The 25,891-nt window shown below is 48.5% G+C and overlaps 1 protein-coding gene across 1 annotated transcript in view; it reads right to left on the reverse strand.

Moving 5' to 3' along the window:
- Window positions 1-581: 581 nt before the first annotated feature.
- Window positions 582-25,891, reverse strand: part of LOC144253708 (microcephalin-like) — a 62,278-nt gene continuing 36,968 nt past the window's right edge. Inside the window, exons 8-9 of the mRNA XM_077796428.1 lie at window positions 22,581-22,678; window positions 582-623 (exon numbers count right to left, since the gene is read on the reverse strand). Coding sequence (XP_077652554.1) covers window positions 582-623; window positions 22,581-22,678 — 140 coding nt within the window. The remainder of the gene's footprint in view (window positions 624-22,580; window positions 22,679-25,891) is intronic.

Consider the following 25,891-nt stretch of genomic DNA (forward strand, 5'->3'; position numbering starts at 1 on the left):
GTTTTTGTTGGATGCTCTCTGCTGCACTAAATGTTTAAGGGAGATGATAAGCGCAGGCCAGCAAGCCATTAACCCTTCGGCAAGATGCGAAGATGGCTGCCTGACACGGATTCAGGAAGGCTCTACCCAGGGCTCCTGGAGACCTTTCAGCAAAGTGCCGGCTGGTGCTGCTCCACTCACTGAACCTGTGTGGGAGGGAGGGCAGGCAACGCCATCAGGAGCTCAGCAGGCCCAGGAACAGCAAGGACAGGCCACCCCCCGACACTGCCTGGACACCCCTCAGCTCTCCAGGATTAGGAAAAACAAAAACAAAAATCAAGACTATGGCCTAAATACTAGTTTTCTTTTTAAATTCTTTAATGAGAAAGTGATGAACTTTTTTTAAATCTAGGAACAAATATGGACTCCCCTTCAGCCAGTTTTAGTTTTCAATGATTTTCTAACTCACATATTAATTACATCCAATAAAAGTGACACAGTACAGACCTGTAACTGCCCCAAAGCGCACAGAACTACAGAATGCAAGCAAGGAGGACGACCAGATTTCACATTGAACAGAAAGTTATGAAAAGAACAAGGACTTACTCGGATGACATGCTGGTCATGACTAATGTTCTCGTTGGCTAGAGATTTCAAAACAGAAGGAACAAAAAAAAAAGAGTAAAAAAAAATGTTTTTCTCACAGAAATAAACTTTAATACTGTTTTTGAAAAGTTACATCACTTAAAAACAAACATTAAAATATATATCAAAGAAAAAAACCCTCTATATTCCCGGGAGAAACAGCCCACAAGATAGAAATTAAGATACTATTCCCAAACCCATCCCAAATAATCCAGACATGAAGTAGGAGAGAGATGTCCACCTACTGGCTGGAGGGCCTCTGGCCACATGGACATGCAGACCTGGTCGTGAGTGGTGAGAACTTCGAGGATGGCCTGCCAGAGGCTCCCTGGTGACCACACTAGCCCTGCAGATGTAGGTGTGGGTCAGCAGGCCCCACAGAGAAGCACGGGCCTTGCTTACAGTGCTGGCGTTTGCTACCGACTGGAGATGTACATGTTTTCTTAGAAGACTAAATACTCAGAAATAAATGCACACTTACTGTAAAAAAGCTCAAACGCTATAGAAAATAATAAAATATGAATCCTCTGTAACTGTACCAGCCAGAACCAATAATAATAAAATATATATATATATATATATATATATATTTTTTTTTTTTTTTTCCTGACAATTTGGTGACCTATTGAGCCCAAAGTACACTCTCTGGGAGTCTGTTGGTGTACATTTTAATCTTTGTAGTAAACAACACAAAATGGAAACTAACAAAAGTACAACTGATTTGTGTGTCGATTTTATATCCTGCAACTACACTGAATCATTTATTACTGAACGTTTTATGGCTTGTATTTACCTGAATCCACATGACCCGTGGGTTCCCTGGTGCACACGAGGTGCCTCCAACGTGGCCGACTGTGGGGCATGACCCTTAGCCAGGCACTCACATCACTCATGTCCTGAATGGCCAGCATGCAGCACATGAGGGACAGACAGGCTGACAGACGGCAGGCCTGGAGGGACCCGACGTCTGGGAGGCAGAGGAAGAACGTGGGGGGAGCACAAACCCGAGGACTGGCGACTGCTGCCCGTCCTTCTGCCAGCCTCCCGGAATATTCCACAGTTAGCTCTTCTGTATTTCATACTCCACACGTGGAACCCCACACGCAGCTCCCTGGGTCAGGTGGAGACCAGGGCTTTCCACGGCATCTCTGGTTATCAAACACCGGTGGCCGAAACCCAGGCCTGCTCTTCAGTACCATCCAGACAGGAATCAAAGGTGCACCGTGATGCACCACCCAAAATGGCTCTGTGGCACCACCCTAAAGAAACCTGTGGTGTTCCATTTGTAGGGGGTGCCCATCTCAGGACACCAGCAATGGGACACTGACAAGGGAACTCTCCATTACTGGAGCTGTGTAGTCGAGGCCTCCTCCCCGTGCTTCACCCTGACCCACGCTAGCCCCCCGCCTGCTGCCGGCCCTCTGGCTTACACACCAGCCCCTGCTGTGGCCCTCTGGCTTACACACCAGCCCCTGCTGTGGCCCTCTGGCTTACACACCAGCTCCCTCCTGGTGGTGGCCCTCTGGTTTACACCCCAGCTCCCTCCTGGTGGTGGCCCTCTGGCTTACACACCAGCTTCAGAGTACCTGGTGGCAGTTCCCAGCGTCACATCTGCAGCAGGGCCCTATTCCCTGTGTTCCAGACTCGAGCATTCCCCTTTCCTGGCATGTGCCCCTGGAGTCTAATAAGGATCTCAAATCTAATGCCTTCAAAATAAACCTCTGCTCTCACCAGGTGATGAGGCCAGAAAAAGAAACCAGTGAGATCCAGATAAAGAAGAACTATCTGCTCACTGATGAGATTAATTTATATGCAGAAAGCCCTGAAGAATCCAGAAAAAAATCCCAGTAACTAATAATTCAACAAGTTGCAGGATATAAAATCAACACATAAAAGTCAATTATATTAGTATAAATGAGAAACAATTCAAAGAGGAAACTAAGAAAACAGTTCCATTTAAAATATCAAAAAGAATAAAATACTTGAAAATAAACTTAACCAAGGTACAAGATTTATGCCTTGAAAATTAAAAATATATTGCTGAAGCCCAGTAAAGTCGACCCAAGTACAGGAAACCGTTCCACGTTCACATGTGAGCTGACACTGTTAAGACAGCAGCACACCCCAGGGGCTCCCACAGAGGCAAGCCGAGGCCCGTCAGAAGCCCAATGGTCTTTTACTCTGTTTTTGCAGAAATGAAAAAAGGCCTCCCCCAAACTCCTGTGGGATTCCAGGAGTCCCACATTCCCAGGTCCAGAACCAGGCTGCAGAGCGACACATCTGAACTACGGGGTGCAGGCACAGGGACAGGCAAGCCACCTGGAAATAAAGGCTTGCCTCTGGGTCAGCGGGTTCTTTTCACAAGGACACAAGTGGGTGACGACAGTGTCTTCAACAAATGGTGCCAGAACACTGGACATACACATGGAAAAGGGAAAGCCGGACCCTCCCCCTACACCATGTATAAAAATCAACTTAAGAGACCAAATACCTATGTTTAAGAATAAAAATATAAAATTCCTACATGAAAAACTTCATGGTGTTAGACCTGACAACGGTCCCTTGAATATGGGACCGAGAGCTCAGGCAGAGGAGGACTGGGACTTGTGGAACCAGACAGGCCCCACAGGAAAGAAGTCTCCAGGAGAGGGAAAGGGCAACCCAGGGACGGGAGCGAACACTGCCGGCCACACCCTGATGGGCTGGCCACGTGGACTGTGGTAAAAAAGGCCAAAGCCCTAATTTAAAAAGTGGGCAGAGAAGACAAGCACGCGGGCAGCAAGCACGAGAAAACATGCTCTCCTGGAACTGGAATCCCACCTCAGTGACAGCAGCCTCCAGCCCGCCAGGTCGGCTGTTCAACAACACCCACAAACAGAGTGGAAGACAGCAGCGGGAAGGAGCAGGTTGGTGAAGCCTTCTGTGCTGCGGGGCTGGGTATGCAACAAAGGGAACGGCGACTCCACCAGAGTGACAGTGGGGGCAGCCCAAGGCCGAACACCAGGCTTCCTCTGATTGTGGTGCTGGGACATCAGACAGGTATGTTCTGAAGAGGAGAAATTCATTCTACCCAGTCCTGGAGACTGGGAAGACTGGAACTGGGGGGCCAGCCCTGGAAGGCTCTTCTTGGGGAGGCGTCCCATGGCAGAAGGCAGAAGGGCTCGCTGCTGCAGTAGAAGTGCTCTAGGGATGAACACACTAATCCTCACGAAGGTCCCACCCCTTGCACTGGGGACAAAGTCCCCAGCACACAAACTGAGACAGTCACAGCTGGGCTCAACCCACATCATTCAACAGATGAAGAACTAACAAAAGCTGGCAGACACACAACGGAAAACCACCCAGGCTGAGGAAACACGGGCACTCTGGTACGTGCTCCAACACGGTGAACCTTGAAAACCCACTGAGAAAAGCCAGGAAAAAGGACAGCATGTCCAGGTCCCCTCCCATGAGCTCCTGAGAGCAGGCACTTGCTCAGACAGAAAGCACTGCTGCATTCCAACCCCCAGGGCAGGGCCTGGAGGACAGCAAACATTTGTCTGATATTTATCATAAATGCATCAATGAAAAACTGGAGATGAAAGTCGATTTCTACAGATCAATGCATATATTTCATATTACCTATCAGTCTCTAATGTCGTATCTGTTAATATCATTCAAACAAATTGAGACCTCCATAGGGCTGGGGTGAAGTACAGCTTGAACAATTCCAAGTCAACAGGGCCACGGCAGCACGTCCCAGGCCCTGGGAGAGCAACTATCTCTATAAAGAAACTCCAAACCCTAAAGAGAAGGAAAAAATAGAGGGAAGGTAAGAAAGTGATCATACAAAAGAATACTGTTCTTCTGCATCCCTCTGGCTTGCAGATAGCTAAAAAGAAATCTGGAAGACCCAAGGTTCTTTCCTCAGGCCAGCTACAGGACCTGAGAGGCAAGTGCCCACAGAGTGTGGTGCGTACCCCCTTGGAGTGTGCCAAGAGAGATGGCACTTGCCAAGGCTGTGTGACAAATGACCTGGCCCGTGTGCCAGTGAGTAAAAAGAGCAATCTACAGTAACAGCACGTGGATCCGCTTCCTGATAGTTTGAGCAAGAGATTGGAAAACATATGCAGGATGATTCCTCTGGCTAATCAACGAAGCTCCTAAGAACATGACAGCTACTGATGTCTGCAACTACTTGGAAACAAACTGAAAGATGAGAAGCTTGGTGGATGAAGACATGGAGAGAGAGATGGTAAATACAGCCCAACAAAGGAAGTGAGCAGGCCCTTCACAGAAGAAAAATGAGTGCTCAACAAATATATGAAAAAGCGTGAAACATCTCTAGCATTACAGAAATGCAAATAAAACTACACTGAGAGTCCATCTTAATCCAGTCAGAATGACAGTTATCGAGAATACAAGTAACGGACAGGCTCAGTGGTAGAGTGCTTGCCTAGCACACGTGAGGCACTGGGTTCGATTCTCAGCACCACATAAAATAAAGTAAAGGTACTGAGTCTACTTACAACTAAAAAAAAATTTTTAAATAATACAAGTAATAATAACTGTTGGTGAGGGTATGGGGAAAAGGAATGCTCATATATTTCTGGTGGGACTGCAAATTGATGCAACTACCATGGAAAGCAGTATAGATTCCTCAGAAAACTTAGAATGGAATCACCATTTGACCCAGTTATCCCACTCCTCAGTTTATACCCCAGGGATTTAAAGTCAGCATACTACAGCAACACAGCTACATCAATGTTTATAGCGGCTCAATTCACAATAGCTAAGCTACAGAACCAATCTAAGTGCCCCTCAACAGATAAATGGATAAAGAAACTGGTATATACACACAATGGAATACTACTCAGCCTTAAAAATGAAATTACGGCATTTGCCAGTAATTGGATGGAACTGGAGACTATCATAGTAAGTGAAATAAGCCAATCCCACAAAACCAAAGGCTAAATGTTCTGATATGCAGATGCTAACAATCGAGAGTGTGTGTGTGTGCTGGGGGGAGAATAGACATTCATTGAATTAGACAAAGGGGAATGAAAGGAGGGAGGAGGAATGGAAATGGAGAAAACGGAACCAATTGGACATAACGTTCATATATGAACACATGACCAGTGTAACTCCACATCATGTACACCACAAGAATAGAAGTTATACTCTATCTATGTATATCAAAATACACTGTCATGCGTAACTAAAGAGAAAAAAATCTGAAAAAAGAGCCCAAAGGTAACAGTTATGAAGTCAGGGCTGGGGGGGAAACTGGAACACAGCACTGCTCACCACACACGCTTCAGGGGTAGGGTTCCCTGTCTGTCACTGTTTCTGATCTAGTGACAACTAAGTAGAAAACTCTTAGTAATGCAAATAATTCTTGTCTTTGGCATTTCTGTCACTGTGTTCTTTTGATTCTCCTTTGACAGGAAAAAACGGTTTTCTGGTTTGCTTGTAAGTTAATGAATTAAATTAAGCTTCAGGAGAGGGAGGGAGGGAGGGGGAGAAAGAGGGGGAGGGGGAGGGGGAGGGGGAGAGAGAGGGGGAGAGAGGGGGGAGGGGGAGAGAGAGGGGGGAGGGAGAGGGAGAGGGAGAGGGGGAGAGGGAGAGGGAGAGGGGGAGAGAGAGAGAGAGGGAGGGAGGGAGGGAGGAAGGGAGGGAGGGAGAGGGAGGAAGGGAGGGAGGGAGAGGGAGGGAGAGAATGGCCATTATCAAGCATACAAGCAACAATAAACGTTGGCAGAGATATGGGGGAAAAGGCACACTCATACACTGCTGGTGGGACTGCAAATTGGTGCAACCAGTCTGGAAAGCAGTATGGAGATTTCTCAGAAAACCAGAAATGGAACCACCATTTGACATTTGACCCACTCCTCAGTTTATATCCAAAGGACTTAAAAATCAGCATACTACAGTAATGCAGTCACATCAATGTTTACAGCAGCTCAATTCACAATAAATACCTAAGCTATAGGAACCACCCTAGGTGCCCCTCGACATTTGCTTGGGTAAGTAAAACATGGTATATATACACATAAGAAACTACTCAGGCATAAGGGAAAAAATGATGGCATTTGCTGGTAAATGGAGCTGGCGAATATCAAGCTAAGTGAAATAAGCCAATCCCAAAGAACCAAAGGCCAAATGTCTTCTGATATGCGGATGCTAATTCACAATGCGGGGGGTGGGTGCAGGCTAGGGAAGATAGAGGTACTTCAGACTAGACAGAGGGGACTTAAGGGAGGGTAGGATATATGATTACATGATCTGTGTAATTCTACATCATGTACAACCAGAAGAACGAGAAGTTACGGTACGGAACAACACAACATACCGATCGTTCTCCCAACTTTGCTCTTACAGAAGGCTTAATTACGAAGGGGGCTGGTAGTGTTGTTGCTTTATCCCTGTCTTTATACAGCTGCCACATACATTAAAGAAAGTTATCAAGAGAAAGAAACACGTGTTAATAGAAGAGATAACGGCAGATGACAACCTTGAGCTTCCAAGAGTCTCTCCTGTTTCTTCTGCTGAGTCTCTGGGTTACTGGAATGCAAGTCACCAGGTTAACAACATAACTGGACACCCTTTAAGCCAGACTGTTCTCGGCAGATGATGGTCCATATCTGCCATCAGACTGTGGCATGCGTTGGATCTGGAACGTCTCCCAAAGGCTCACGGCTTGAAAGCTGGTCCCCAGGGCAGCAGTGTTCAGGGACAGCTCTTGGGAAACTGGATCATGAGCGCTCTGCCCTCTGAGTGCATTAACCTGAGGGCTTCACAGCAGAGCAGGGTGGAGGCTGTAGGAGGCAGGAGCTACTTGAAGGAGCAGGTCCTCAGGGACCTGTGGTGCCCCCCCCTTCTTGACCACCTGAGGTGAGCAGCTCTTCTCTGCCAAGCCCTCCCCATCATGATTTTCTGCTTTGTAACAGGCCCAAAACAATGGAGGCGCTGACTTCGGACTAAAACTCTGAAACCATGAGCCAGCACAGATCTCCCCTCCTCTAGCTTTTTCTCATCTGTTTTGTCAGCAAGGAAAAGCAGACAACAGTCCCAACGGACTGCGATAACTGGATCCGAGTGCTACTGAACCCTTGGTTCTCAGGGGCTTCTGGTAGGACTACTCTCTGTGTTTTGAGCCTGACAAAATGATGGGATGCAAACTCTTAGGTCTTAAATGTTTGAATGCAGCCATCTGGGAGTCACACTTTGACCATATAAATAAGAACAAAGAATTATATTCAACTGATGTGACGACAACTCGTGAGTTCCATACGGAGATCAAATACATCCATAACAGTGACAGACCATGGAATTCACGCTCAAGGTTTTGGTCAATCGAAATTGAGAGGCTGCATGCCTGTAGCTTAGAATGCTATCACTACTGGAAACCCCAAAACCCCACAATCACACAAGAATATTCAGAAGACAGAGAAACTCTGCTGCCAGTAGACAGAACAAGCCCAGCTCAGGGAGGCTTGCCGCTCCCGTGTGGGTGCGCACTCGACGGCCACCTCGTCTTCAGGTCTCATCTAAGAGATGCCACACTAGATCACTCCCAGAGCACCACTGGATCAATGATTCTGCTGAAAGTCAGCCTTGACAATAGGAGTTCTGCAAACCAAAATCTTCATCATATGTCATTACAGGGGAATATGAGCCACTTCTCAATGCAGTAATTTATCTATATAACCTCTTCTTCGTCACATTTCAACCACAGTGATGAAGAAGCTGGGAAATTTAACTACTTTAATAAGGGTAACCTGGCCCTCCCACTCCCAATGCCATCTACAGTGTAAGACGATAGTACTAATGCACAAACCTAGTCAGTAAATTTCATGTAATGTCACTGGAAAAGACCAAAAGGACAAACTAACATAAAGATCAACAAATTAAGTGCTGAAAAATTGAATAGATCTTTACATTTGAGTCTTGGATAGGTACGTTATATATGCCTATTTTGTTGAAAGTCAATTCTCTGCAACAAAGTTGAACTTAGTTAACTGAGCCCTATGTCCCTAGAAAACAGAGGAATGGTCAAGGAACCTCCCTGGCCTGCCTCCTGAGAAGAGGCTAATCCAAAGGACCCCTCTGCTCTCCCAGAGTCCAAGCCGACACCCACTCCACTCCTGGTCTGCGACTCAGAAGACCACAGCTATCACCTCCCCCAGGGCATAAGACTCGCTAGTGATGCCGTCGGCCTGCTCCTAGAGCCCCTTCCTTTCCTCTGGAACAGCTCTACTGCAGCAGTTTGAACAGCACCATCTTAATGGGCGCATTTGACTTTCCCAGTTTGGCTGCTCTGGCTGAGGTCTTGCTTCCTGGTCCAGGAAAAGGGGACCCTAGGTGACCAGTATGCCTCACTCCTGAATGGAGATCCAGGGACCTATGGCAGAGTCCAGCTCCTAATATTGGGCTCTAGACTTGTCAGTTGGGAGCATGATAGAAAAAAATATTCAAAATTAAATTCTTATGTCTTCTGTCAGCTTCTTTTGGCTTCATGGTCTGACCTTTTGGTGATCTTTATGAATAGACAGTTTAGAGAGATCTTGTCTTTGTTGGTGAAAACAACGCAGAATCCAATTCATGAAAATTGTCAGTTTCTTTTCTTTTCTGAATTAAGCTCAAAACAACTAAGAATTTCATACCACCAGGAAGCAGATACACTGAGGGTTTTTGTTTTTGTACATATGCCTGATCCCGACTGAAATTCTAGAACTAAAGCTATAAACTATTTTATGTGTTTATGTGCCTGTACTACAGACACAACACTGTAGTGAACACACATAAGTTTAACTTTCTTGTACACAAGCAGCGCTCAATCACCTTTAACAGTTCCAGGTCTAAACCTGCCTCCTCCAGGTCTCCAGATGGTTGCCTTATACAACCTCCTCCTCCTTACTCTTAGCAAGGTTCATACACGTTTCTCAACTTCTAGTTTCTGAAAACAATGAGGATGTATGTCAAGTCAAGATTTTAAGGAATGAGTAAACGTTTTACTTGCCCAGCATCTGTGCTGACACTCTTGGGGTCACAGCACTGGCACATGTAATTTCTACGCTCCCATGAGATGGAGAGGCCAGGACCTCTCCAGAAGACAGATGGATATGCGCCTACTTGACTAGTCCCACTGACGCTCACACCTACACCACAGTGACCATCTCTCAGTCACAGCCTGGTGCCACAGAGCTTGTTCTAGCTTGCTCTAAACCTGCCAGGAAATGCTCCATGGCAATCCTATTTGGGTAACATCCTAGACCCTGATCAAGGAATGGGCCCTTAGTATGTCCCTGGTTCTTCAATCCTTCCTCACCTGACCTGGGGATGGAGGACTGCCCTCCTGATCTGCAGCAAACTGCTCAGGAAGTGTAGGTAATGTCTTTGACCTCATTCCCTTATTGAGGCAGTAAGTGGTGGTATGCGGAAGTTAGCTTCCAGCTGAACAGCAAGGGCTACCCGCACCCCTCCCCCCCAGCTGGACTCCCCTGGGATGTCAGGGAGCATTCAAAGAAGCATTCCCAGGACCAAAGAGATAGCCAGGTCAGTGTAAACAGGACACAGGTCAGATATGAGCACCAACGTGTCGGCCAGGACAGAAAAGGGTGCTGTGTGAGAGACCGTAGTTGTGGGTCAGAGCTCTCTACGCATTGGCCCCCACCTGGTGAAAAAAGTGTCCACAAGAGGCCCCAAAGCACCTGGGTTCCTGTTGTGGAAGGTGCCAATTTATGGCGGGGGCCCTCAAACAGCTGTTGCCTCCAACCTGATCTCAGCTTCAGGCTGGCCCAACGCCCCGCCCTGCCCCTCGGCCCTGAGGTTCTTCAGGCCTAGCTTCACCCTCTGACGGCTATTAGGCTACTGACCACGATCTGCCTGACTGTGAGGGTCGAGTGTCCTTGCCTCGGGTGTTCCCCATTGTGAGCACAAACACCACCCCAATCTGAACAGCCAGCCCTTGGATGTTCAGTACATCCTGCCCCCTATGCGCCCCACGTCTGTGTCGAAGGCCCCCTAGCCGTGCTGCAACCTCTGCCCCCTATATGCCGCACGTCTGTTAAGTCCCCCCTGGCCGCTGGGCCCTCTGCCCCTGGACACACCGCATGTCTGTATTGAGCGCCCCCTAGCCGTGCAGTGCCCTCTGCCCTCGTATGTGCCCCACATCTGTGGTAAGCGCCCCCTGGACGCGCTGTGCTGTCTGCCCCAGGATGCGCCCACGTCTGTTTGAGCGCCTCCTAGGGGTACAATACCCTCCACCCCCATACGTACCCCACACCTGTGCTAAGCGCCCCCAAGCCATGCAGCGCCCTCTGCCCCCGTACGTGCCCCATGCCAGTGTTGAGCGCCCCCTAGCCATGCAGTGCCCTCTGCCCCCGTACATGCCCCACATCTGTGGTAAGCGCCCCCTGGACACGCTGTGCAGTCTGCCCCAGGATGCGCCCACGTCTGTTTGAGCGCCTCCTAGCGGTACAATACCCTCCACCCCCATACGTACCCCACACCTGTGCTAAGCGCCCCCAAGCCATGCAGCGCCCTCTGCCCCCGTACGTGCCCCATGCCAGTGTTGAGCACCTCCTAGCCGTGCAGTGCCCTCTGCCCCCATACATGCCCCACGTCTGTGTTGAGTGCCCCCTAGTCATGCAGTGCCCTCTGTCCCCGTACGTGCCCCATGCCAGTGTTGAGCACCCTCTAGCCGTGCAGTGCCCTCTGCCCCCATATGTGCCCCACGTCTGTATTGAGCGCCCAAGCCATGCAGCGCCCTCTGCCCCCGTACGTGCCCCACGTCTGTGTTGAGCGCCCCCTAGCCATGCAGCACCCTCTGCCCCCCGAACGTGCCCCATGCCAGTGTTGAGCACCTCCTAGCTGTGCAGTGCCCTCTGCCCCCATATGTGCCCCACGTCTGTGTTGAGCGCCCCCTAGTCATGCAGTGCCCTCTGCCCCCATATGTGCCCCACATCTGTGTTGAGCGCCCCCTAGCCATGCAGTGCCCTCCAACCCCATACGTGCCCCATGTGTGTTAAGTGCACCCTAGCTTTGCTGTGCCCTCCAACCCCGTACGTGCCCCACGTCTGTGTTAAGCACCCCCTGGCTACGCTGTGTCCTCTGCCCCGTGCGTGCCGCATGTTTGTGTTGAGCGCCCCCTAGGCGTGCAGTTCCCTCTGCCCCCGTACATCTTGAGTGCCCCCTAGCTGTGCAGTGCTCTGCCCCTATGTGTCACACACCTGTGTTGAGTGCCCCTCTAGTTGTGCTGTGCGCTCTACCCCTACGTGCCCCACGTCTGTGTTAAGTGCCCCTAACCATGCAGTGCCCTCTGTCTCCGTGCATGCCACATGACTGAGTTGAGTGCCCCTTAGCCATGCAGTGACCTCTGCCCCGTAAGTGCCCCACGTCTGTGTTGAGCACCCCAGCCGTGCTGTGCAGTCTGCCCTGTACGTGTCCCATCTGTCAAGTGCCCCCTAGCTGTGCGGTGCCCTGTCCCCTATGTGCCGCACACCTGTTGAGTGCCCCCCTAGCCGTGCTGTGCCCTCTGCCCGCTACGTGCCCCACGTCTGTTAAGCGCCCCCTAGCTGTGCAGTGCCTTCTGTACCCTTTGTGCCGCACGCCTGTTGAACAACCCCTAGCTGTGCTGTGCGCTCTGCCACTGTATTTGCAGCATGTCTATTTACACACCTGGGAAGAGGTTTGACGAAGGCTGTGAAGACCAAGACACGACTGGCTCAGCTGGCCTTTCACTGAAACCTTATAAAGCTATATAGCATAAATAAACTTCCAAGTTTGCCTTTGGTGGGTTTCAAATTAAAATTGACAGAGGAGGAGGAAGCCCTGGCATAATTAGAGTAGACAGACTCAGGTTCCCTCTGAGAAAGGGCACTGTCCCTGGACATGGCCCAGTCAGGGCTGACATACATGTGAGCCACAGCAAGGCTCCAATCACAGGACCAGGTTGGGGATCCAGAGGTGGTCAGGTCATCCCTGCCCTCGAGAAGCCACTAGGATTCCGAGGGCCTCCTCGACCATTTTCAAGCCATTACAATCCAATCATATCTATGATCAGATACAAGCACAGTCCAGAGTGCAGAGAGAAGAGAACTCTGCCCAGCACCTTATAGAAACAAGTGACAAGCTCAGGCTGCGAGGAGGAAGAGGAGTTGGCAGATGGGAAAGGCCTGCAGCGGGCGCATGTGAAAGACAGTGGCTCCGGGGAGCCTGGAGAGGTGCCCCTGGCTTCACCAAGATGCTGCCTAGGTGACAGACGTTGTAGAAGCTCTTAGGGCAGCAAATAACTGTCCCAAGTGGAGTTTAGGGGACAGAGGCGACTCCCACAAAAGCCTGGATGGGAAAGGGTGGAGGTGCTACCACACCCATGGGGACGAAAAGGGGACGCTGGACTCCATGACGGGAGTGGCAACGCCCAAGGGCAGCAGGGGTTCTGTGCAGGTGGACATGGGTGACAGAGGGCCTCCTGGGCTGTCTCTCTCTGCCACACAGAGGCTCAGGGCTGCTAGCCCAGCCAGGCAGGAGGCAGAGGCAGGGAGTTGCGAGGGTGAGGCCAGCTTGGGCAACTCCAGGAGACCCCAACTCAAAAGAAAAATGGGCTGGGATATGGCTCAGTAGTAGAGCACTAGCCTGCCAGTGTGAGGCCCCAGGTTCAATCCCCAGCACTGCAACAGGACATCTGTTTACTTCTGGCGGAGTATAGCCGTGGAGGATTAAGCCATGAACATCTTTTACTTCTCAACAATGGCAACACCTTAAGAACAGCAGTCCTTAGACCGTGGCCAACTCTTGTGCAGAGAATTGGAGAGAGAATCAGGCTAGTCACCTGGCAATGGACGAGTTCAGAGAAAAGGGGGACCTTCCTAATCTTACTAGGAAGGAAGGAACGGCCTACAGCAGTACCGTGGGTGTTCCCCAGCCCGGGACGTCACAGATTAAGAACCATCTGTACATCTGCCACTAATGGAGCCAAAAGAAGCCTCCACAAAGTGAGGGGTCCACTGATTGTCTCGGTACGCTGTCAGCAGGGCACAGCTGGCAGCAGGACACGGCTTGGGGCCCCACAGGCTTATGTGTGTTCATAGGCTCACTATATTTATGCAACCCAAGAACAAATGAATGCATAAGCACACAACGCTAACATCCAGCCTACTGCACGAAGGTCTCAGATATGGAAAAACATCAAGATGGTACTAGCAGACAGCCCCCAGAAAAGCTAGAAACTTGAAGCTGCTGTTTGCAAGTGCATTCATATAACGTTTATTTTCCACTCTGGTCACAACTTTTCCCTTTTTGAAGTACCCATTACAAAAAGAAAACAAGCCTTTTATGTTTTTGATTGTTATTCAATGGAAATAGAAGAGGCAGGACTCTTCCTGGATGGGAAGGTGCTGGTCCATGCAGTGACAAAGCCCGATAGGCCAGGAGACACCCCAACCAGAAGCCAGTGGGCACCTGAATCACTGCACTGGCTCCAGAAATGGGGGGGCAGGGGGTGAGGAAGGGAGGGAAGGGAGAGCATGACATTTGGGAAACGCGGTGGTTGATTTCTTTTACTAAGATCAAAGGTAAGTCAAACAAATGTACTTGTTTTATTAGCAATAAAAAAAAATTAAAACATGCTTTGAAGTCTTTTGGGTTTAGGTACCAGTTTTTAGGTAAATAGTAAAAGCTACTTTTCCTTTAAAAGAAATGAAGTAAGGAGATAGTCCACATATGTGCAAAGATTAGTGATCTGTTCACTACTGATAAGCTACTGATAAGTCCATGTAAATATATGAGCACTATCAGAATCAATTATATGAATTTTGACTAGAGAGAAAATTAAACAGACCGAGTCAAATATGACAAAAAATAAACTCTGGAGAAGTGCCCTCACACCTCTCCCTGTGGATATTCTTTGATCAGAGTCCTGGAGGCCACGTCATTTTTCTTCTAAAGGGCCTTGCCCATGTCCCCAGGCTCCATGCTCACAACCAAGCAGCTCACAATGTGTCCTTCATGCTGTTGATCCCCGCCTTTCACTTGATGGATTTCACGCCCTGCAAAGCTGAAAACTGGACCTAAGTACTTCTTTATATCAATAGTTCATAACTTCATTTTCCTTCCTTATATGGAATCTTTGTTTAGAATTCCAGAGACTCCTAATATTTGAGTAATTTTTCCTAAAAAGCATAGCATCTTTTCTATATGTTCTCAGCTATGATAATAGTGATCAGCACAGCATCATTGTAAATTCTGAAGGCCCACTGGCCTGGATGAGGGTGGATTTCTACAGTGAAAAGCAAACAAAGCGTACAACCAAGTAAGTCACCACCGATGCCCACGTTGCTAGAGATCCAAGATGCTTTATCAAATGTAGCTGCGAAACCCAACCCTTGGCCTGGGTCAACACACACTCCCTCTCTGGTTCAAGGGGCAGGGTAGACGCTGCCGCAAGGGTGGCACCTGGCCCTGGACCCTGCTTTTGCACCCCTTCTCCATCCCAGAGAACAGACCCTGGGAGTGGGTAGCAAGGAGGAGCCCAGAGGCCTCGTTGTTCCTGGAAAGGATGTGCCGAAGGATGTGCCTCAGTGTGTGGGACAAGGGTGCCTTCAAGGGGGCTCTCATAGGCTAAACCTGGGGCTCTGTAGGGACACCACTGCCCCACACAGTGCAGAACCTCTGCCCACATTGCTTTCACACTGTCAATCATTTGATGTGGACTTTAAAAGCCACACTTGCTGGGCACCGTGGTGCACGCCTGTAATCCCAGCAACCTAGGAGGCTGGAGGCAGGAAAAGCTCAAATTCTAGCCAACCTCGGCAACCTAGTGAGGTCCTGTTAATAAAAAAAAAAAAAAGAAAGAAAGAAAGAAAGAAAAGAAAAAGAAAGGTCTAGGTCTGGGGATGCAGCTCAGCAGTAGAGTGCCCCTAGGTTCCATTCCTAGTACTTAAATCCCTAGTACTTAAAAGTCAGGTCAAGTTGCCTACCTTTACATGTAGGGCAGAAAGACACTCCTTTCATCAGCCACACTCTACATACAACCCAAGACTTACCAAAAAACCCGGGGGGGTTTTGCAAATCTGTGGAGTTTCCTGATTAGTGTTGCTATTTGAGACACATGCAACCACCACCTGCAAATCCTCCCAGGGTTACACCACAAATTCTACACTTCAAACTGCTTCTGACTCCCAGTTTCCTATCCACAGTCCTTCCTTTAGTTAACATTCACCTAAACAGAACCATGTAGAAAAAAGGGGGGGGGAATCCCTAAGAACCAACAACTCTATTAATACTAACAGATTTTAGTGCCTTTGAGAAACAAATTATAAATATTTTAAAATGAAAACAATTCTGCATAAAAATAAATAGTATAACTTCAAAAACAAGTGTTTGAAATAAAAGATCACTGACAATGAAGATAATAAGGGTTTATGCCGAGCTGACTGTACACAGTGTGATTGTACATGGTGTTCTTTTAAGGATGTCCTAAGGATTAACCTGAGAAGGGCCTCAGCCTAAGTAATTCCATTTTAAAATAAACTGCAGTTCCTGCCAGTCACGACTACAGAGCCCTCCAATATTGTCATCGGGCATAGCCTGATAAGTCACTTTCCACAACCCTGATAAAACTCAGAGTGACATCTTCACCCTTTACCCTGACAAAGTCAGAGGTGAGACCAGTGTGGAAGCCACCAAATGTCCTGACCCTAGAATGAAAGATGTCACTGAGAAACCGGGTGATAGCCCATAGGGACTGAAAGGGCAAGCAGAAGCCCCCAAATTTAACATAAATGACGGAGCCAATGAACAGACCTTCAGCCAGCTGACACCGATGCCCACATGCCAGAGAGCCTGATGAGGACCATGACTGACATCCCAGCTCTTACCTGCCTGGTCCTGTGCATGGTCCTCACTGCTCTCAAGCTCCACAACCACATCTTGATCCTGATGAGAACCACGACTTCTCCTTATAACCCTCTTCTCAGCCTGCCATCAGCTCCACCCCAGGAGAAGCCTGCCTTGGTCCCTAACCTGATCAGGGCGGACTTGGCCTAAGGCTTGAGACTTTAGATCAGGCACTTGAGCTTAGCACACAGAGGGAGTGTCTGTAATAGGTTTGTCATGATTAAGTGTTTGCAGTGCTTACAATTAACTTAGAATTTTTTGCTTTTAATTGATTATGTCTATTGAAGTACCCAGCATTAAGGACTATAATTTTCTTAAGAACCTAGAGTGGAATTGTATTAATTTTTTTTTTTTTTTTAAAGAGCTAGCATTGGGCTGGGGATGTGGCTCAAGTGGTAGCTCGCTAGCCTCGCGTGCATGCGGCCCGGGTTTGATCCTCAGCACCACATACAAACAAAGATGTTGTGTCCGCCAAAAACTAATAAATAAATAAATAAATATTAAAATTCTCTCTCTCTCTCTCTCTTAAAAAAAAAAAAAAAAAAAAAAACAAAAACAAAAAAGAGCTAGCATTAAGGAGCTTAAGGAAAGGCAGAGAATTAAAACTCTATGATGGGGCAGGCAGTCACTAGCCCCAGCTGCTTGGGACATCGCTCACCATAAGGAGGTCTGGCTGGGGACAAAGGCACAGTGGTGACACACTGCCTCACAGGACTCAGTGGCCCGTCTGCAAGCACTGCTGTCAGGGCAGTGAGCCGCAGGGTCTGCAGCTGCCCGCCTGCCCAGCTCCTCTGCACTTCACTCTTTTGGCTTTGATGCAGGGTGCAAGCCGTTCTAGCCACTTCTCTCCAGGACTCTCCAGTGGGGGAACACTTTCCAGAACTCTCCCAGGAGGCCGTAAGACTTCCCTTCACATCTTACTGGGCACAGCGAGTCACATTCAGGATGTGCACCATCAGCTGAGTCCACTCTGGGGACACTGGGAAGGTGGGAGGGAACTGAAGAACGGACGCCCCCTCACTGAAGGGCAGGTGCCTGCACCAGGCAGGTCCAGGGCTGAGCGCCGATTTTCTCACCCAGTTCCTTCACTCCTGAGTACACTTTAATTTTTCTAGACACAAGGTTTCAGGCTTACTCGTGCAGCAAGTTATTCGAGTTTCTACATATCCCAAACTGATTAATTTGAGATTTTTAAAAAGCAAATTACCATGGTATATTATCATTTAGCAAATATCTGCCAAGTGGAGAATTTGGTAAACTGGACCTTAGAAACCAGCAGCTAAAAGTATTTAGAGTGGTCCTGTGCACTCTCCATTGCCCAGAGCACTGACCGCCCACCAGTAGACCTTGGACAGCCTCACGTGGCTCCTCTCGGTGCCCCAAAAGATCTTGCTCAGGAGGGAGTATACCACTCCTCTGTGGCCCAAGATGACCACTGAGGGCCTAAGGAGATCCACCCCACCTGGCCCTGGCTTCCACCACCTCCAGTCCAAACACATTTGATGATTTCTGAACCACATACTTCACAATGCTGGCAAAAATCAGCCATTCGGTATAGGACATGGAAATAATGCTAAAAGATGGAGCTCTTTGAAAATTCTATTTAATGTTTTCTATAGAAATATTTTCTTTCACACATAAAAAGAAAAAAATAGCATGCTAATAGGAATTGAAATCAACCACGGCCATCAAGAGGCAGCTGGTTTCCCAGGGGCTTTATAAAGTAACACCTGCTGGCTCCCGCACCTGTCACAACCAGCACAGCCCACCTCTGCCAACTTTGGGCTGGCTGTGCCAAGAGAGGCTTATCAGAGTGATCACAGCCCACTGGAGACCCCGTGGAGTCCAGAGCGGCTCTGGCCTCGGTAAGCCGTCTCTCAAGTGAGGGCCACTCCAAGCTCCCACCACACGGGAGGCCTCCATCTCCCTGCTGCAGCAGGATGAACAACAGGAAACCTACACGGACAGTTAGGAAGCGTGCCGTCCTCAAGGAGGTGTGGCTAACCCTCAGTGTGTAATCACACTCATGCTGAATGTCCAAGAAAACAATAACAAACATCACCTGCCGTTTGGATGAATCACTGCTAATAACCCCTTCAACAACAAGAGTAAACCGAGAAGTCATAAAATAAAAACCTTAGAGGAAAAAAACATTCATGTACTTTACCAGAGTGCTAGCACCAGTCGGGGTCTACCATCTTTCTCTGCCAGTGACCTACAATTTATAAGCCAAGAGGATAGAGGTAATGATTGCTTAACTCAAAAGTGGCTCAACAAGGCCAGGCACAGTGGTGCACACCTGTAATCACAGTCGCTTGGGAGGCTAAGGCAGGAGGATCACAAATTAAAGGTCAGCTTCAGCACTTAGCCAAGCTCTAAGCCACTTAGTGAGATCCCATCTCTAAAATAATGATATAAAAAGGGTTGGGGATGTGGTTCAGTGGTTAAGCACCCCTGGGTTCAATCCCTGGTACAAAAACCAAAAACAATTAGGGGAGTCTGATTTTTCCACTGACTTCTATAGTGACTGTAAGGTCCTTGCTTAGCATCTGGACAGCCATCTTAAGTGATAGCCGCCATGTTAAGAAAAATTTCACTTTCCTGCCCAAGGGCTTTACTGAGAAAGGCTAACCACTCCCTCATACTAACCCCACCCTTAACCACTTCATTAGGACCCTCTGCGCTCTAATCCCCAAGCCTGCCTCATAAAAGTCCCGAACCCCAAGCCTGGTTTGCCCCCTTGTCTATAGAGAGATGTGCCTTTACTTGTCAGCTCTGACAGATAAACTCCTGTGTGAATCTCTGCCTGGTCTGTCATTTCTCGTTCACTGTCTCCTGGTTCCTCCTTTCACGACTTCTCCCATTAACAGTACATACTGAATCAAAAGTTAATAAGCTAATAAACAATAAGAATTAATAACAGAAGTTCTACCTCGGATTCTACAATTCCTCATTGAATAGTAATTGTTTTCACTCTTAAAAGAAATTAAGTTCATCTCAAATATCTTTTGCAAACAAGGACTAGAAAGTTCACCTTTTGAAAGCCCTTCTCTTGTCTTGGTCTTTCATGGCTCCTTTCTCTGAAGGGTCTGGAGCAGAAACCCTGTCTGCAGAAGTCATCTTTGTTGGGTGGGTTTGAGGTGATTAAGCAACCTGTGTGCGTCAAAGTACCACCAAGCAGGCGCCGCGGAACCACCCATCAGCAGGGTCTCCTGGTCAATCCTGGATCTTCGCCAGCTCCCCCAACCCACCCCAGTGGGACAACAGACTCTAAAGACCCCTTTTCCTGTCCCAAGCCCTCCCTTCCTGCCCTAAGCCCAGTAAAAATTCCAGTCCTGTCGCGCTCCCCACACTTCTCCTTAGACCCACTCTGCTGGTCTGAGGGTTCCGCCCGGGAGCGAAATCTCAATAAAGCAGCCTTTTAAAATCTGCCTCCTTTTGGTCACCGCTGCCTGACCTTACATTTTTAATGAAACGTAAAGGTGGACTATAGTCCTATACAACCTCTTCACTGTGATCAATTAGCAAAGCTGGCCAGAGTGTAGACAGACACGCACGCACACGAACACGCACACACACGCACGCTACCTGAAGACACCGCCCAGGAGCCAGGTGATAAACATGGAAAAATAAACCACAGACTCAAAGCAGCACACGAGGTTTAAGTTCCCTGGGGACACCCGGCCTCAGGGACAGAAGCACGACTTCAAATCATGTCAGCTCCTGACTAGAAGACAAACCAAAGATAACCAGGCACACGAGATATGGGACATCTGACTGAAAACTAAGAAACAGACAGAAAACAAAATGGAGTTATCAGGCAGATTCCAAACTACATGCGCTTCACGTGCTCAAAAACATAAAATAAGGTTTAATGATTTTAGCAGAGAATTATGGGACAAAAGTCAAATTACAAGGATAAAAGTATGAAATGTGGAAGCTCAATGGGGGTGTTCAGCACCAGAATAGACAGATGAAGAGGAAAGGATGAAATGGGCAAGAGGTCAGTAAAAATGCACAGAATGAACAAGATGCGAGAGGACCACTCCACAGGAAGCCACGACGTGTGGGCCACAGAGGCCAACCTGTGACTGCACCCCCAGCCACGGAGGCATGAGAAAAAGGGACGGAGTAACAGCTGGGAACTTTCAGATCAGATCAAAGACAGGCAGGCCAGTGACCCTCAAGAAAGACCACCACCTCAGTGAAGCTACGGAGAACCATGGAGGCCCACTCTGGCACCTCTCCTCCGCCAGGTTCTGGCATCCATTCCCAGGCCAACCCCTCCAGCAGCTGCTACTGCCTCCACAGGCTCCTACTTCCCCATCTTCCCGACCTGCCCATCTTTACCCTGAACCTTCCTACGACACAGATTCAGGATAAGCCACCCCTACTGGGCCTGCTTTGCAGGGCAGCCAAGGCAGACAGGACCTGAATGCACAACTCCAAGCTTCAGATTTAAAAAAAAGAGCATCGGGCCACAGGACAACTGAATTTCAATCTATTTCATAACTTCAGAAAGGACAGGTAAGCCAGCCCTCAGGTGAAGATATAGAAGCCAGAGTTAGACAGGCAGAGAGGCCAAGGCCAGACCCAGAGAATGGAGAGATTGAGAGGCTGATTCCTTCAGAGCTCCTCCTCCACCTTATCCAGATAACCTGCCCAGGGACTATCCCCCTACAGGGAGTAGTTAGTTACAGCCCCTTCCTGCAGGGATCCCCTTCCCCAGCCCCTCCAGTCCACCTGTTTTCCACCTTAGGGCCATCCCATCTAGCATTTCCTAGGAAGGAGAAAGAAGGAGAAGAGAGTGGGAGAAAAAGGAAGCCTAGGACATATAAAAAGGCAAATCACCCTCACTTCTTGGTATACCGAGATACCAGGATATCAGCTATGGCCCCCTTCTCCCTCCCGGGAAAAGTCTGTTACCCCTTTTTAAGTCAACCCTGCTTTATATGCTTGCCTCGCTGTGCTTCTCTAATGTTATTTCAACCTGCGAAGAAGCAGGAATCACCACAGGTAACCAGTGGTACCAACGTAAGAGGCCACCCCATACCCTAGGGCCAGCCCCCTCCACTGCAGTACATGCAGGTCCTCCAGGAATTAGCTGATGGAAGAGCTAGTCATGAACTTACTTTTCTTAATGTTAAAATTCAACTACAAGGTTTATTTTTGTTTTTTAAAGAAAAAAACCAAGTTTGGTGCTTGATAAAATCTAATCCCTTAATATATAGTTCCACATAAAAACATGACTAAGTTAAAAAGTCTCAAATTTCAGCTTAACATAAATTAACTTGAAATCTAACAGGGAACAAAAACAAGCAGAGAAGACCTCCATTTCCGCAGGTCAAAAGGGAATAACTGAGATACCAAGGACCCTCGAGGCCTGTGAGCCATAGGTCAGAAACTTGTCTTGAATTCACTAGTCCAATCCCTGTGCGGTTCTGCAGAGGACCTAATACAAGGAAACCGGACAGTGCTTTTGTAGGCTGGTCACAACCTAAGATGCTGACATAATGCCTCTCCCCACTCCACATTAGATCTCAAAGTACCAGGAAGTTGTAGCTTTCACACCTAGAACTGCACGTTAAACACAGGTCTCCTCCTTCCCAATCACCTGCAGCATGATAAACCGTGACCACTCATCTCTGCACCGCTCTCTAGACTTGCACTTCTGAAACTCTCCGGCTGAAGCAAAGCTGGTCTTGGCATTCAGTGCTCTGTGGTCCCCCTGTAGCTCTAACTCAAGTTTCTCTGTGATTCCTCCTGGGCCTCATAAAAACGAGGCTGAGAGTCGTAGGTCAAAGCCGTCTGGGTTCTCTCCCTGTCCAGGAAACACTTGCTGAAGCTACAAAAGGGCAACTAACCTGGGCACAGCCCATCAGGCCCCAGAGACCTCCAGGCTTCTCTGCCAGCAGGGAACTTGCTGGCAGAGTGACAGGGCCAGCTTGTCCCAAGTGAGACCCCAGCTGTCAGATCCAGATCTCTCCGACATTCACCCACAGTCAACTTTTTAAGAGAACATAAGTTGCCGACTCGTTTCCTCCATGCAAGGTGGAACATTACAATGTCGCACTGACCTTTTGGCCTTTCCCGCCTTCCTTCGATTCCTCAGGAGGCTGGACACAGTCCTGAAAGCCTTCTTGAGAGCCATCCGGAGCAGCCTTCCTTGTGGCACCTAAAACCCAAGTGGACCAAAGGTTAGAGTGTAGGTGGAATGAATACTGAAGCAATGTCAGCAAAACAACGAGGAGTCCCTTTTACTGTGTTCAGTGGTGACGGGAACCTGTGGGCCTCTACGTCAGCATGCATGTCTTTGCTCTTTGAAAATTCCTGTCCCTGACAGGAGTCCAGGAGTCCAAAAGTCCAAGGCATACATATGCATACCTTGTCTTGCATTATCAAAGGGACAAATGTGATGCTACACTGTAACCACATGGGCAGAGTTGTCCCTGACTGTCCAGTTAAGTGAATTGCTTGGGACGTTTACATGTGCAATGTAGCACCACAATCACCAAAACGCAGCTCCTTGGAGAAGGTGGTTCTAGGTGAGAGGCTGGAAGTGATCTCAGTCTACAGTGCAAAGCTCCAGATTTCAATCTGCAGATGACAGTTGGGTACGCTCCCCCAAGATTCCCATCTTAGGCCAACATCTTGCCATGAAGACACACCAGCGAGTGCACTGTGGTTCCGTTAGGTGCTATACCGAGTGGACTCCCCCAAAACCCATGATGAAGAGAGCTATGTTGGGGTGCACCTGCTTGCTGCTGATGCCCTATGTGGCGCTCCATCCTCTCTGCACCCCAAGTCGCCCACTTGGTGAACTAAAGTTGGATTTTTTGAGGACATAACAAGGGCCATCATGCAGTCCTGATACGCCGGCACTTGCAGGGGCCACGGTCTCAGCCCTAGTCAGGCAACGGTCAGCCTAACTGCACACCCCACTCATTCACTGACGTGCTCATCGACAAACACCAATGACGAGAGGCTCCCTCTGGAGATGCAAACGCATGAGACACTGTCCCAACCAACAGGAAAGGAAATACTCGATGCAAAAAATAATGTCACCACTCCCAAAGTTCACATTGCTTAAGAAAGTCTACAGACAGGACACCATGATATAACAAAGTACAACTAAGTGGAGAGTCTGATCTGAAAACTTCAAAAACAGTTCAAAAAACACAGGACAACAATGGTGAGGCATTTTCCTGAATCCAGATTCGTTGTCATCCGCGACCCTGGTCCCGATACATCTCAGGGTCAGGTTCTGAGTCAAGAAACCAACATTCTCTGCCTATGAACTCCTACACTTGGTCCCTCTGGAAATGGCAGCCACTGTGATGCCCTGTCCCCTGCAGTCTAGTGTCCAGTCTTCCCAAGCCCTGCTCAGCGCCAGGTGACTATCCCATAAACTAGGACCTCAGCCAGCCAAGCAAGCAATGGAAGAGAGCAGGAGGCGAGAGGCTGTGTGGGAGGATGTCATGCAGTTTGTGCCAAGATCTAGCCGAGTTTCTTACTGCTGTTCACTCCTGTGACTTTCAGTAGTCTTGTTTAAGTGCTGAGAACTCCTAAGCCCTATGGTGGAACCTGGATGAACCTGCCCTTCATCTTTAAGGTCTAAGACTAAAAACAACTAGAAGATTAGAATCAGTGTTAATTGTAACCACTATGCATTTTCATTTTAAAATATATTGAAAGGAAGAGTATATCAAAATTAAACAGGACTAAGGATAATTTAGGGATGAAGTCTCTCAATACTGAATCACACGCAAGTCTGCAGCTTCCTAGTATACTGAAAAAAGGTCAGCAGCCACGTGCTTCAGTACTTGCCTCGGTTCTTGCCTAACAGAGACAGGTGGCAAAGCATTCTGCAGGCAGAAAGCTCTAGGCAGAGCATCAGAACCACCTCAACATCAAGACCAACAATCACGGTGCATTTTCACAATTCCACAGGTCTTGCAGTCACAAAATGATGGAAGTAAAAGACTTACATTTCCAACATTCTGCCCATTCACCAGCGATTTACTGAAGTCTTCTCTGTAGATTTTAATCAGGAAGCCGAAAGCAGCTGAGTGTGCACGGTGGCTCAGTGTCCACCTGCTGCAGATCCAGAGGCAGGTCTACCTGCCATCTGTGGTTCCCACCTGCTTCTCCCGAGTGCTCCTGTGTCATGGGTCGTTCACAGGCTTCTTCCCTAGATGACTTCAACACTCACCCTTTGCCCCCTTAAAGTGGGCCTTACGGAGAGTCCCGATTCTGTCCCTTGTCCAGAAATCCCAGGTAGGGTATGAATGGATATATCCAATGAGTTAGTGGACATCTATTTTGACAGTCTCAGGAACTGTAGTGCGTCATGCCCACGGTCTCACCCTCATCCCTCATCCTCCATCACAGCCTGGTTTGATGGACATCTTCATCAGCTTAGGCTGCTGTGACCCCACACTACAGACCAAGTGGCCTGAGCAACAAATGGATTTTCTCAGTCCTGGAGACTGAGATCCGAGTGACGTGACAGGTTCTGGTGCAGGTTCTCTCCCTGGCTTGCAGAAGCCGCCTCCACCGGGCTCAGAAGAGCAAGCCTCAGGGGTCTCTCATCCTTTAAAGGCAGTTCGGCACCATGACGGCCCAGCCTCATGACCTCCTCTAAGCCGATCCTATCCCAAAGTCCAGACTCCAAATGTCAGCACATTCAGGGGCAAGGCTCCAACACAAGAATTTTCAGGGGTCACAGTTCAGTGCACAGCATCTCCTTATCAAACCCCACTCCTCATGCTAGCTTCTTTCCAGTGATTCAGGTCTAAGTTTTCATAGAATAACCAAATTCAGAGATAAAAGAACTTCATCACTGCCGAATTTGTCATGCTGTATTATCTGAAGCTTCACCATTTAGAAGTTTGTATAATATCACAGTCACGCCAAGGGTCATTCACCTCTCAGCGTGCATCACCATCTCCGCCTCTCAACGCACGTAAGCGAGGTTAAGAAAGAGTTGATACTGGGGGAACGTGGGATGGGATCCCTGCTGAGGCAGGACCAGGCTAAGGCAGCACGAGGACAGTAGTGAATCAAGTCCCGGGGAAGGAGGGAGAGGGGAAGAGGGTGCTGAGAAAGAGGAGAGCAGCCCGTGTTGAAGGTCTGCCTGGAAACAAATGAGCTCTCCTTTCCAAGGTCTGCCTTCTGCACATCCCTCTTCCTACTCCAGGACAGCAGGCAGGTGAAGGACACTGGTGTATCTGACAAATGAGTCACGTGTAGGAGCACCATGCAGAATTCAAGGGCCAAAAAGGCTTCTGAAGGCAATTTAAGAACCCGTGATTTTAACATGTAAATAAGCATAATACCATCTAAATATTATCCTAATGGGAACTTTTAAATGGGAATATTTGAGTCC

Source organism: Urocitellus parryii, chromosome 3 (genome assembly GCF_045843805.1).
Source record: "Urocitellus parryii isolate mUroPar1 chromosome 3, mUroPar1.hap1, whole genome shotgun sequence".
NCBI classification, from domain to species: domain Eukaryota; kingdom Metazoa; phylum Chordata; class Mammalia; order Rodentia; family Sciuridae; genus Urocitellus; species Urocitellus parryii.